Below are 12,387 nucleotides of genomic sequence, written 5' to 3'. Positions count from 1 at the left end.
CGAAAAATAACATTAAATATTTAAGAAAAAACAGTATTGTTACAAGTGATACTATCAAATCAATAATAAAAATAATAATTGCAGTTTTAAAATTCTTCGATAAAATTTCGAATCGTTCTTACTTCCATCGTCCGTAATTGAAATCTTTGGTACAAAGATCGCATCAATGCCCACGCAATGATTAAATCGCGCGAAACGTTTCCACAGGGATGACCTGAGGACGGCCAACATAATCGCCGACGATCCGGAAGGAGTGAGTTGCCTGGTGATAGACCGTGAAACGTTCAATCAACTAATCTCGTCCCTGGACGAAATTCGTACGCGATACAAAGACGAGCTCGTTGAACGTAGAAGGTGAGTGCGTTTCGAATCTACGCCACGTAATTCGATCGTGGTGAAACGTGGTGTTATTATTAATAACCGCGTTAACTCTCATCAACGCTAATTATACACGGCCATAATCGCGATCGTGAATCGTCTGTTAAATCCTCTATCTCCTCTATGTGTATGCCTATGTGTGTATGTTATGTTTCACGCTTACCAACTAGGATGGGAGAATAGAGCGTACAATATCAGAGTAAGTTTCGCGTTATGATACAACAGCGTGCTAATGATTCGACGATTGAGCTGTATGTTATTCTTTATTTATTTATTTATTTATTTATTGTTATTTTTTCTCTTTCTTTTTTTTCTCTCTTTTAAAAAACATGTTGGCAATTTGTACTAACAGCGATAGAAACGGAAAAAATAATAACTAGTCGTAAATCTTATCAGCATGATGGTATTAATGTAATTTAAAAGCGCAGTAATTGAGAATAATTTAGATCTTTGATTTAATATTTCTGGAGACAAGATGATTAAATTTATATTTTTTTCTTTTTCTTCTTCTTCTTTCATATAAGTGGTCGCTTATTTGGAAATAATCAATATTCCTAAATTAAAATTCGTTTAATTTGTAATTAGTTTTTATAATTTAATTAGTTAAACTTTTTTTAAAAGCTTTTGTTTTGTGATTATATAAGATCCAATCTAGAATCTTTATTTGCTTTCATGCTCTTGGCGTGCAAAAGAAATAATTTAATAAACAAAGAAAAAGTAAAGGGATAATAAACGATCATGCTCACGTGTATCTGATAATACAGGTTGAACGAGGAATTCAGAGATCTAAGACTGCAAGATCTTCGACCATTGGCCACTCTAGGTGTGGGCGGTTTCGGAAGAGTCGAATTAGTTCAAATAGCTGGTGACAGTTCGAGATCCTTCGCTTTGAAACAGATGAAGAAAGCCCAGATTGTTGAAACGCGACAGCAACAACACATTATGTCAGAGAAGAGAATTATGGGGGAGGCTGATTGCGATTTCGTGGTAAAGTTATTCAAAACGTTCAAGGATAGAAAGTATCTTTACATGCTGATGGAAGCCTGTCTTGGTGGCGAGCTTTGGACCGTTTTAAGAGACAAGGGTCACTTTGACGACGGCACGACGAGATTCTACACTGCTTGTGTCGTAGAAGCATTCGATTATCTTCATTCTAGGAATATTATATACAGAGATCTCAAACCGGAAAATCTCTTACTTGACAGTCAAGGGTAAGAAAGTTGTTTTTTTTCAGACAGATTCCATATGTGGGAATGTAAAGAGAATATTTTAATTTTCATTTAATTATTTAATTATTCCTTTCGTTTTGCTAATAATATTTTTCAGATATGTAAAACTCGTCGATTTTGGTTTTGCCAAACGTTTGGATCATGGAAGAAAGACGTGGACCTTCTGTGGCACGCCTGAATACGTTGCGCCGGAAGTTATATTAAATAAAGGACACGATATCAGTGCCGATTATTGGTCTCTTGGTGTTCTGATGTTCGAACTTCTTACGGGTACACCACCATTCACTGGTGGCGACCCAATGAAGACTTATAACATTATTTTAAAAGGAATCGACGCTATAGAATTCCCTAGATCTATCACGCGAAACGCGACTGCGTTAATTAAAAAGCTCTGCAGGTAATAATTAAACTCTGAACTCGAAATATATATATATATATCTACTAATAATTCTATAATTGATTTATTAATTAAATTTTGTTATTCACGTTACCTATTTTATTTATTTAAGGGACAATCCAGCAGAGCGTCTTGGTTACCAAAAGGGTGGCATTAGCGAAATACAGAAACACAAGTAAGTATATTAATATGGTAATATAATTATATTTAAAAAAATAGAGAAGAATTTTTTATTAATAATTATATTTATCCGTTTAGATGGTTCGATGGTTTTAATTGGGAAGGATTAAGAGCAAGAACTCTTGAACCTCCAATCATGCCGCGAGTTCAAAATGCTACAGATACAACGAACTTTGACGAGTATCCTCCAGATTCAGATCCACCACCACCCGATGATATATCCGGATGGGATAACGATTTTTAGTCAAGATCTATTAATAATTCCTTTAAAGAAATTGCTCTTGAAAAAGAAGTACGTGATACTTCGAACCGTGTTCGACAAATAGCGAGAAAAAGTTTAAAGATCGGTGGAGAATATGAGTATCAGCATCTGCATTTATTCAATAAGCTAATATGTGATGTATAGATAACATCGATCATCGAAAAACATGATATGGATAAAGACGAAACTGGTCTGTGATAAAAGAATCAGGCCATTAAAAAAGTAAGTTTTTCAAAAAATCTTCGTGTTTGTTACGTAATCTATGGATGTAAATGATCGCACCGTAATATCCAAGGAGGCATACGAATTTTTTACTCAAGACGATTATTAATCCATAAAGATTATTGATATAAATTGCATCCGATTTAGAAAAATATTTACACACACGAGCTCGCGTTCGATAAAATAAAAATTCGAACGTGGCATCGTGAGATGCGCACTAATGCGTCAAGTGCCATATCTAAAAATGGTAAAAGTCGAATACGATATGTGTGTATAGAAAGAATGACCATACGACATGCACGATATTCAGTTAGCTCAAATTGTAAGAAACATCTTGCCATCAGATTCTTAAATCGTGCACTCGGTTTCGCAGAATGAATCACATTGAATTCTTCTCATAACCGATTCATTGTTGTTTGATTTACTTTATAGTTTATTGTAATAATTCTATTTTAATTAATTAATACGAAAACGTGACTCTTGTAAATAATTGACTATAAATAAATATATATATATTACATATATATACTTAAAGTTCAATGAATATCAATAATAAAGTTTTATTAATGCTAATCATGTGTAATTGATTAAATTTGCCGAAATACCCAATTTGAAATTAGAAAGTTAATTGAATAAAAAAGATTAAAATATTCTTATATAAAAATTATTTTAAATGTTTTACAACAAATTTATTTTTATAATTTATTTGTCTACTTATTAATTTATTTAAATCAAATTATTCAGTAGAAATAAAATTTTTTATTTCTACTAAAATATTTATCACAAAAAAGTAAATAATCTTATATTAAAAATAATAAAATTGAGTTTTTTAATTTATAAATTAGTATTCTATATTATTTTAAGAAATTTAAAAAATTTTTTAAATATCAATAAAGATTAATGCGAGAAGAATAAAGTTAGGGTAAAAATTAGACAATTAGCGCCATCTCTAGAATGCTGTAATGAAACATAAATATAAAGAGAACAAATAATAGAAAAAGGAAAGAGATACGGTAAAAATGACTATTAATGCCATCTCTTGAATGTTTTTAGAAAGATAATTTTTAAAGAAATGTCTTTGGTTTTCAAAAGATAACATTGATGATTAATTTTTAATTAGTTTACTCTTTTCTTATTTTCTCATTGTCCATATTTGTTTCGAGGCACTCTAGAGATGGCGTTCCATAATTTTTATCTTATTTTTTTTCCATTATTTACTCTTTTTGTTTATATTAGAAATTGAAATCGTTATTATCATAATAATCATATCATAGTCCATAAAAATAATCATAAAAAATTCTTAAAAAATTCTCTGATAAATAGTTTATGTTTCATATTTTGTAATTATATGTAGAAAGTATATATGTTATCTAAAATAAATTTATTATTTAAAATAAACAAATCTTGATTTTATTAATTTATAATTATTATAATATAATTACATATATATACTATAATTTATAACTATTATATATTTTCCTTTTTTTTATGATTAAGAATAATTAATTAAAATTATTATAGAATTTACATTATATAATTTATGAAGATATGTAATATTTATTTAAAAGTTTCAACTTTGTTTTTAAATACATGTTTTTAATACACACGAAAATTAGAAAAAAAAATTTTTTTTAAATTATATATAAAATATTATTTCGAATTAAATCTATTTAACTCTATTATTATTAAATAAATCATTAAATGAAAATATATGATGAAAATTAAAAATTAAAATAGAGGAAACAAAATTTGTTTACAATCTTGAAATATAAATTTTTTTTTATATTAATATCTTTTTTATTTTTTTATATATTAAAGTAAAGAAAGTAAATTATCTTAAAAATAATAAAATTTTAAATATAATTCATTTTCATAATGAGCAACATTATAGCAATATATAACTAAAATTCTCAAATTATCAACAATGTTATCAACCAATAGCTAGAATTGTAGCCTCTGTCACGTGATTTAGTTTATTTACTTCTACAAGGACTATCATTTTGAAAGTATTTAGTACTTATCTACACGCGGGTTATACTTTGTAAATATTATTTCTCAAAAAAAATAAAATTTTAATCAAGGTAAGTAAAATATTGATTAACGTTATTAATTAAATTAATAATTTATATATTTTTAATAAATTAAAAGTAAATAAATATATCTTAAAATATTATTTGAAACTTTGATCAATAAATTGATATTTTAAATCAATAAACCATGTGGTATATATTATAAAAAATTATTTTTTGTATATTAAAGTTAACCTTATTATTTATAAATAATAATTTAATTTTTTTTTATTTTTTTTATTAAAAAATTATTATTTATTTTGAAAAGTAAAGAATAACAATAGTAATATATAATTATATTAATTATTTATTTATCTTAAATAAATATATTATAACATCTTTTAATTCACTTTTATCTAGTTTTATTTCATCTTTTTTTTTTTATTATAATATAATATTATATTTATTTATTTTAATATAATATATTTGAATTCTACAAATATTTTCTAAATTTTTACACTTTATTTATAGATAATTATATCAAAATATTATTATATTATTTTATATTATAAAAAAAAGAAAAATATTTTTAGAAATAATTTATATTTGAATTCTATATATTAAGTTCTGTTTTTATATTTAAATATTAAATTATTTAATTTTCTCTCCTTATTCTCAATAATAAAATATTACAAAAAAATTATTATAAAATAATATTATACACTTATAGTAATCAATATAGTTATTAGTAATCATTTTATTATATTTTTATTTTTATCATATATTTAATATTATATTTTAATATTTTTTATATTCTTCATTCAAGAAATACCAATATAACTAATTTGATGATGATTATTTTTATATATATTATATGTTATATATTTATAGTTATATTTTGTTTGTTTTTTTATTTATAATAGTCAAATATAAGAAATTATTATAAAATTAAATTAAAACAGAATTTTATTATAAAATAAAATGTCTTTATATTTTCTTAATATATTTAGGAAAAATGGAAGCAGATAAGCAATTTGGCAAAGGAAGAGGAAGTATTTTATTAAAACTTCTAAAAGAAAAGGAAAAAGTTGAAAATGAAGGGATATTACAGGGGATATCATCTACATTAAATGCAAGTAATAATGCCAAAGAATCAAAAAACCAAACAGAATTTAATCTTCAATCTGTAATTGAAATTCCATCAAGTTCTACAATAGGACGTGGAAGAGCTAGTTTGTTGCAAGTATTAAAAGAAATGAAATCTAGTGAAACATTACAGCCTAAACCTATACAAACAATTAGTTCAGGTAGAGGATCTTTGCTTAGTAGACTTAAAACAACTAGGTATGTATTTTAACATTATTATATAAATATATACATATATATATATATGTAATAATATAATAAAAAACATTTGCAAAATTAAAAATCATAAAAATTTTAGTCTTATTAGATATACAAAGTCCAAAATATCTGTAAACTGAAAATTCCTGAGATAATTTCAATATAATTTCAATACATTTGATTGCCGACATATAGCTAACACCATAGTCGCAGTTCAATTAGACTATACATTCTGATTAGCTAGTATTTTTTGTTAATAACATATTATAACATATTAAAGTCATAATAAAATTTTTACAAAGAAAAATGTTTGAAATTAACTCAGAAATCTCCAATTTATGGATATTTCAATATTTTTGGAACTTTTTATGTGTAATGAGATATTATATGAAAGCTGAAGTATTAAATATTAGAATTCGTTTAAATATTGTTTAAATTTGATTCATCATATTTTTCAAATATTTATCTTATATATTTATATATTTATATATTTCAATATATTTCAATATATTTCAATATTTTCATAATAATAAATTCACAATATAATATTATATAATTATTAAATACATTATAAATAGCAATAAATATTGTAAACTTTAATTAATTGTAATTATTAAGACAAAATTTTAACAAGTAAAATATTGTTTCTAATAAATTGAATTATATATTAAAAATAATTTTTAAATCATTATATATAATATTAAAAATATTTTTATTGTAATAAAAAGAATAAAATGTTCAATAGAATATTTATTATATTATCAATCAAGTTATGTAATTCAAATTTATTTTCCATTTAAAAAATCTTTTGTTTTAAAAAAAAATCATAAATACAACAAAAATATATTATAAAAAAAGATATTTAACATGTAAATAGCAGAAGAAAATATGTTTTTATAGTTTAAATGAAACAACTCTTCAACAACCGAACATTGCTAAAAATTCTTCTGATGATGCAGGAGTATTAGGTAAATTATCTGATATTACAATACAAGAAAATAAACCTAAATCTGAAGCATCATGTAAACCAATGTCTCATCAAGGAATTGAGGGGGAGCCGTAAGTATCAATATATATATATGTATATGTAATTAATAATTACAACAAAATTTAAATATAGGTTAGAGAATAGTAATCAATTTTTAGAATACAATTGGGTGCTAACTATATTAACCTTAAGTTAGATCCTGCAAAAGGACTATTTAATTATGAAGTTAAATTTAATCCTGACATTGATTCACGACCACTTCGTAGAAAACTTCTTAATCAACATGTACAAACACTTGGACGAACAAAAGTATTTGATGGAGTAACACTTTATCTACCACAAAAATTAAAACAAGATGTAAGTAATGAAAATCAAAATATACAAATAAAAAGGATTTGTTAAAGTTTATAAAACTATATTCTATAAAAATTTGTTAATGATTAAGTTAAAAAGCAACCAATTTCTATTATTATATAATATAATATAATTTTTAGATAAATCTTTTTACATCTATACATCCTATGGATGAATCAAAAGTGGAATTGAAAGTGATATATAAAAAACAACAAAGTATATCTGAAAATATTCCATTTTTTAATGTATTACTTGGTCGTGTTATGCGAGCTCTCAGTTTAGTTCGCATTGGTCAACATAGTTTTAATCCAAAAGGAATACATTCCGTACCTCAACATAAATTAGAAGTATGGCCAGGATATGTCACAGCTATCAATGAATACGATGGAGGTTTAAAATTATGCATAGACGCACGACATCGTGTCATGCGGACAGAAACAGTACGTGATATAATGTAAGATTTATTAATAATTTTATTTAAATTTTAATATTATGAAATTAATTTTTTCTTATCATAAAATACATGATGCAGGATGAAGTTTGGAGGAAAACCAAATTTTAAAGATATCATTATAAGAGAATTAATTGGATTATCGGTTTTTACAAGATATAATAATAAAACTTATCGTATTGATGATATTGCATGGGATAAAAATCCTACATACGAATTTGATAAAGGAACTGACAAAATTTCTTTAATAAATTATTATAAATTACATTGGAATTTAGAAATAACAGATAAAGGTCAACCACTTTTAGTACATTGTGCCAAAAATAAATTATCTACTGGTGAAGTGAGTAATTTTATTTTAATGACGAAATCAACTAAACATGAAACATAAATGTCAATTACTTGCATTCTACAAATTTTAAATGCAGACACAAGAACAATTGATATTGTTGGTTCCTGAATTATGTTACTTAGCAAGTTTGAGCGACAGTATTCGTTCAGATTTTAGAGTAATGAAAGATCTTGATTCATTGACTAAAATGTCTCCCAATGCCCGATGTGATGTATTCAGACATTTTGTAGAACAAGTACGAAGTAATAGTGTACCACGAGAAATATTATCTGAATGGGGTTTAGAATTGGAATCTGATATAGCAGAATTTACAGGTAGAGTTTTTGGACCTGAACAAATACAATTTGCTAATACAAAATTTATACCACCACCGGCAAAGCCTGCAGAATGGAGTTCTGCAGTATGTAGAAATACTGTTTTAAGAACTGTAAGTATGTTTTTATATTATATGTTAATAACTTAATCTAATATTTAAGATATAATCACATTTTTAGCCTAATTTGAATCATTGGTGTGTTTTATATTGTCAAAAAGATACAAGATGTACACAAGAGTTTGTTGGTATGTTAAAAAATGTTGCAAAAGTTATAGGTATGAATATTAGAGAACCACAGATGATTTGTTTAAGAGATGATAGAATTGAAACATATGTACAAGCATTAAAGAAAAATATTGACCAAACAGTTAATTTAATGGTCATTGTATTTCCTACAAATAGAACTGATAGATATTCTGCAGTGAAAAGGTAAAACATTTTATAAAACATATATATTAAAATTTTTTCAAATTAAAAATATATTTTTTGATGTCTAGAGTGTGCTGTGTAGAAATGCCTGTACCTTCTCAAGTAATTATGTCTAGAACTATTTCTCGTGGTGATAAATTAAAGAGTATAACAGAAAAAATTGCTTTACAAATTAATTGTAAATTAGGTGGAGCACTTTGGGCATTAGCTATACCTATGGTATGCAAATATTTATCATTTTTTTAATTTTAAAGACATATAATATTAAATTTTATTGCAATATAGGATCATTGTATGATATGTGGAATAGATGTATATCATTCAGGCGTTGGCCAATCAATGAAAGGTAGTGTAGCTGGTTTTGTAGCAAGCTTAGATAAATTATTAACATCTTGGCACAGTAAAATTTGCCTACAAGGTAAACATCAAGAGTTAGTTGATATATTGCAAATATGTTTAATTTCAGCAATAAAGGCTTACTATAGAGTAAGTAATATTCATTTATATGTATATATATGTATCTTTATTATATTTATATACTTTTATTATATTATATATATATTATATATATTATATTATATATAAATATATATTATTACCATTAATTATATTATATTATTATTAAATATATATATATCGTTATTTTTTTATATTGTAGCGAAATAAACGTTATCCAGATCGTATTATTGTGTACCGAGATGGAGTTGGCGATGGACAATTAGATACAGTTGCTAAATATGAAGTAAAACAATTATTAGCAACATTTAAAACCATAGAAATAAATTATCAACCAACATTAACCGTAATAGTAGTTCAGAAACGTATTAATACACGGTTATTTGAAATATCTGTAAGTTTAAAAAAAAAAATTAAATATTAACAGATTAAATTTTTTATCTATACAAATAAAATTATGTATATTTAGCCTACAGGACTAAAAAATCCTCCACCAGGAACAATTGTGGATTCTCATATAACAAAACCAGCTCTCTATGATTTCTTTTTAGTTTCTCAGAATATACGTCAAGGTACAGTATCACCTACTCACTATATTGTCATTTATGACAATAAAAAGATGAAACCTGATCATATACAACGATTAACATATAAGCTCTGTCATTTATATTATAATTGGCCTGGTACTATAAAAGTACCTGCTCCTTGTCAATATGCACATAAGCTTGTTTCTCTTGTTGGTCAAAATATACAACAAGAACCACATTTATCACTTGCAGACACATTATATTATTTGTGAGGTATATTTACCTATGGCTGAAACATTTTTCTATTAAATTGTTAATTAAAACTATACAATACTCAGTACAAATCAAATATAATTTGATATGATAGATCTCATATTTACATATGTATAGTTTCAATAATTAATAGACTAAATATTAAACTATAGATTTGAAAAGTATTATAATAATAAGAGATAAGAAATAAAACTATTATTCTTTATAAAATAGTTCATTAAATCACTTTTTAAGTTTATATTAGTGTATGAAAATAGTATTGACAAAAGTATAGTAATTACTTGATAACGTATAGTAATTACTTGATAAATTTTTTACAATAATTAAATCAAAAATTATCTTACATTTCTTGAATTTATAATTGTAAACAGTATTGTTCAAAGCTAAATTTTATTTTTAGCAATTATATTGAATTTAATTAATTTAATTTTTGCAATTTTGACAAATATTTAAACAAGAAATATTTGAATAAAAATAGTTCATGTAATGTAATCCAAGATATATTGTATATCATTGTTGTAATTATTATGTATAAGATTAAAATGAAGTCTTTATTTTATAATACAAAGAAATAAATATCTTATATTTTTGTTATAAATATAACTATTGTGACTAATTATTTAAATTTTATTAATATTTAATATCCTTTTGAATACATTAATTATCATAAGGCTAATGCCTTGAATAATTACTAAATAATCATACACGCGATATGAATCATAAATAAAAAATTTCAAATTTAAGCAAGTACGAATTCTGGACTTTATATATGAATATCTAGTACTTAATTTCGATAAAATATATATTTAAGTATGTATTAATTGTTAATATATATATTATTATAACATCACAAAAATATATGACTAATTTATATTTATTTATTTTTACTTTATAGTTTCATAAATTTAAAGTACATTAAAGTAGGTTTACTTTTTCGAGTTGTGTAACATTATATATCATTCTTCATTAGAAACTATACTTTATTCTTCAACACTGTATTAAAAACGATTAGTATAGACAATTAATCTAAAGGAATTTATTTATGCTTATGTATGTGTTTACAAACGACCCTGCCGATGAGGATCCAATACCCAGAACTACGCGAGCGAAATGCGTGTATCCATAGTCGTCCACCTTGACTTGAAAGTACGCATACGTGTTCATGTAAGCATACGTCTCTATATTATGACGTTCTATGTAGTGTGAGATATTAAAGAAAGCAGTGGCGTAATTTAAAACTAATATTGTCATGATATCGCGTATATTTTTTATTGTATTATTGTTTATCATACTTGCTATTTTATTCATTCTTCGATTCATATATATAAACTTATTATCACAGATAAAATGATAAATTTTTCATAAAAATATATAACCATAAAAAAAATTTTTCAAATTCATTAAAAATTCATAAACAAATTAAACAATGAAAATAGATAAATATTCATTGATATAGTAATAAATCTAAATCAATAATTTATATTTATTAAAAGAACATAATTCAATTAAAATGATCTTCAGAAAAATTTACCGCAATACAGTATTTAGTTGATACAATAGTTACGCCATTGAAAGGAGACAACCGCATGTGTACGTAAATACGTACGTACGTATGTGTATTTACGGTCGTGGCGTATCGCGTATCGAGTCGCCGCCGTCGCTGCCATTCGAGCGGTTAGCGCCTGCGTACATCTTGTTTACAACTGCGGAGCTTACCATACACATGACCTTTACAAGATGGACATGAGCGCCTATTTAGCTGTCTAGGCGTGCGACGGAAAAAAGTTCAAGATACGTGCGTGTCGTTTGTGAACGTCGACGTGTACGAAAGAAACCGTGAAAGCGTGTGATCTTTAAGTTGATTATCAAAGAAAACAGTTGAAGCACACGTTTGTGATCACAGTGACGCGGTATTTGTCGCTCGCACGCGGGCGGAAAGGGGAGAGAGGGATGGTGGGTACGAAAGGAGACCCGAATTTTTCACCTCAAGCAGATGTGATTGTAGTGAACAGATTTCACGTATGTCCAATTGAAAGCTGCGTTTAGGACACATCATGCGTAATGCTACAGTGTTATTCACCACATCGTGAATTCCATTTGTGTGTTTTCGCAAAGTGCTCGATATATGTATAAGGGGTGTGGGAAGAGGAGTGTGTTCTCGCATCGACCTGGAATGCTGCCGTGTTTTGATGTGCCTACTATTGCGCATGAAAAAAATTG

The 12,387-nt window shown here is 25.6% G+C and overlaps 2 protein-coding genes and 1 long non-coding RNA gene across 14 annotated transcripts in view; 2 read left to right on the top strand and 1 right to left on the bottom strand.

Annotated features, from left to right (window-relative positions):
• Positions 1-3,241, top strand: part of LOC108004011 (cGMP-dependent protein kinase, isozyme 2 forms cD4/T1/T3A/T3B) — a 72,159-nt gene extending 68,918 nt beyond the window's left edge. For all 12 annotated transcript variants that reach the window (XM_017066628.3, XM_062084106.1, XM_062084111.1 and 9 more), the window contains 5 exons: positions 208-354; positions 1,143-1,589; positions 1,705-2,004; positions 2,117-2,179; positions 2,263-3,241. In XM_017066628.3, the coding sequence (XP_016922117.1) occupies positions 208-354; positions 1,143-1,589; positions 1,705-2,004; positions 2,117-2,179; positions 2,263-2,428 (1,123 nt within the window). In that variant the 3' untranslated portion in view covers positions 2,429-3,241. The remainder of the gene's footprint in view (positions 1-207; positions 355-1,142; positions 1,590-1,704; positions 2,005-2,116; positions 2,180-2,262) is intronic.
• A 1,368-nt stretch (positions 3,242-4,609) lies between these two features.
• On the top strand, positions 4,610-10,166 carry LOC108004055 (piwi-like protein Ago3). The gene is made up of 12 exons (XM_062084104.1): positions 4,610-4,749; positions 5,688-6,021; positions 6,922-7,080; positions 7,168-7,366; positions 7,504-7,817; positions 7,896-8,157; positions 8,243-8,593; positions 8,661-8,911; positions 8,980-9,130; positions 9,197-9,397; positions 9,570-9,761; positions 9,837-10,166. Exons 2-12 carry the CDS (start codon positions 5,693-5,695, stop codon positions 10,164-10,166), a joined length of 2,739 nt encoding a protein of 912 aa, XP_061940088.1. The 5' UTR covers positions 4,610-4,749; positions 5,688-5,692.
• LOC108004056 (uncharacterized) lies at positions 8,920-11,304 on the bottom strand. Its single transcript, XR_001767159.3, has 4 exons — positions 11,098-11,304; positions 9,842-10,183; positions 9,511-9,759; positions 8,920-9,322 (listed from the first exon to the last, which is right to left on the bottom strand). It is a non-coding gene; the product is annotated as an uncharacterized LOC108004056 (long non-coding RNA).
• Between the last annotated feature and the right edge of the window lie 1,083 nt (positions 11,305-12,387).

This window comes from Apis cerana, linkage group LG13 (genome assembly GCF_029169275.1).
Source record: "Apis cerana isolate GH-2021 linkage group LG13, AcerK_1.0, whole genome shotgun sequence".
In the NCBI taxonomy this organism is placed as follows: domain Eukaryota; kingdom Metazoa; phylum Arthropoda; class Insecta; order Hymenoptera; family Apidae; genus Apis; species Apis cerana.
The sequence above is the reverse complement of the archived record's forward strand: the minus strand, read 5'-3'. Positions and strand labels throughout refer to the sequence as shown.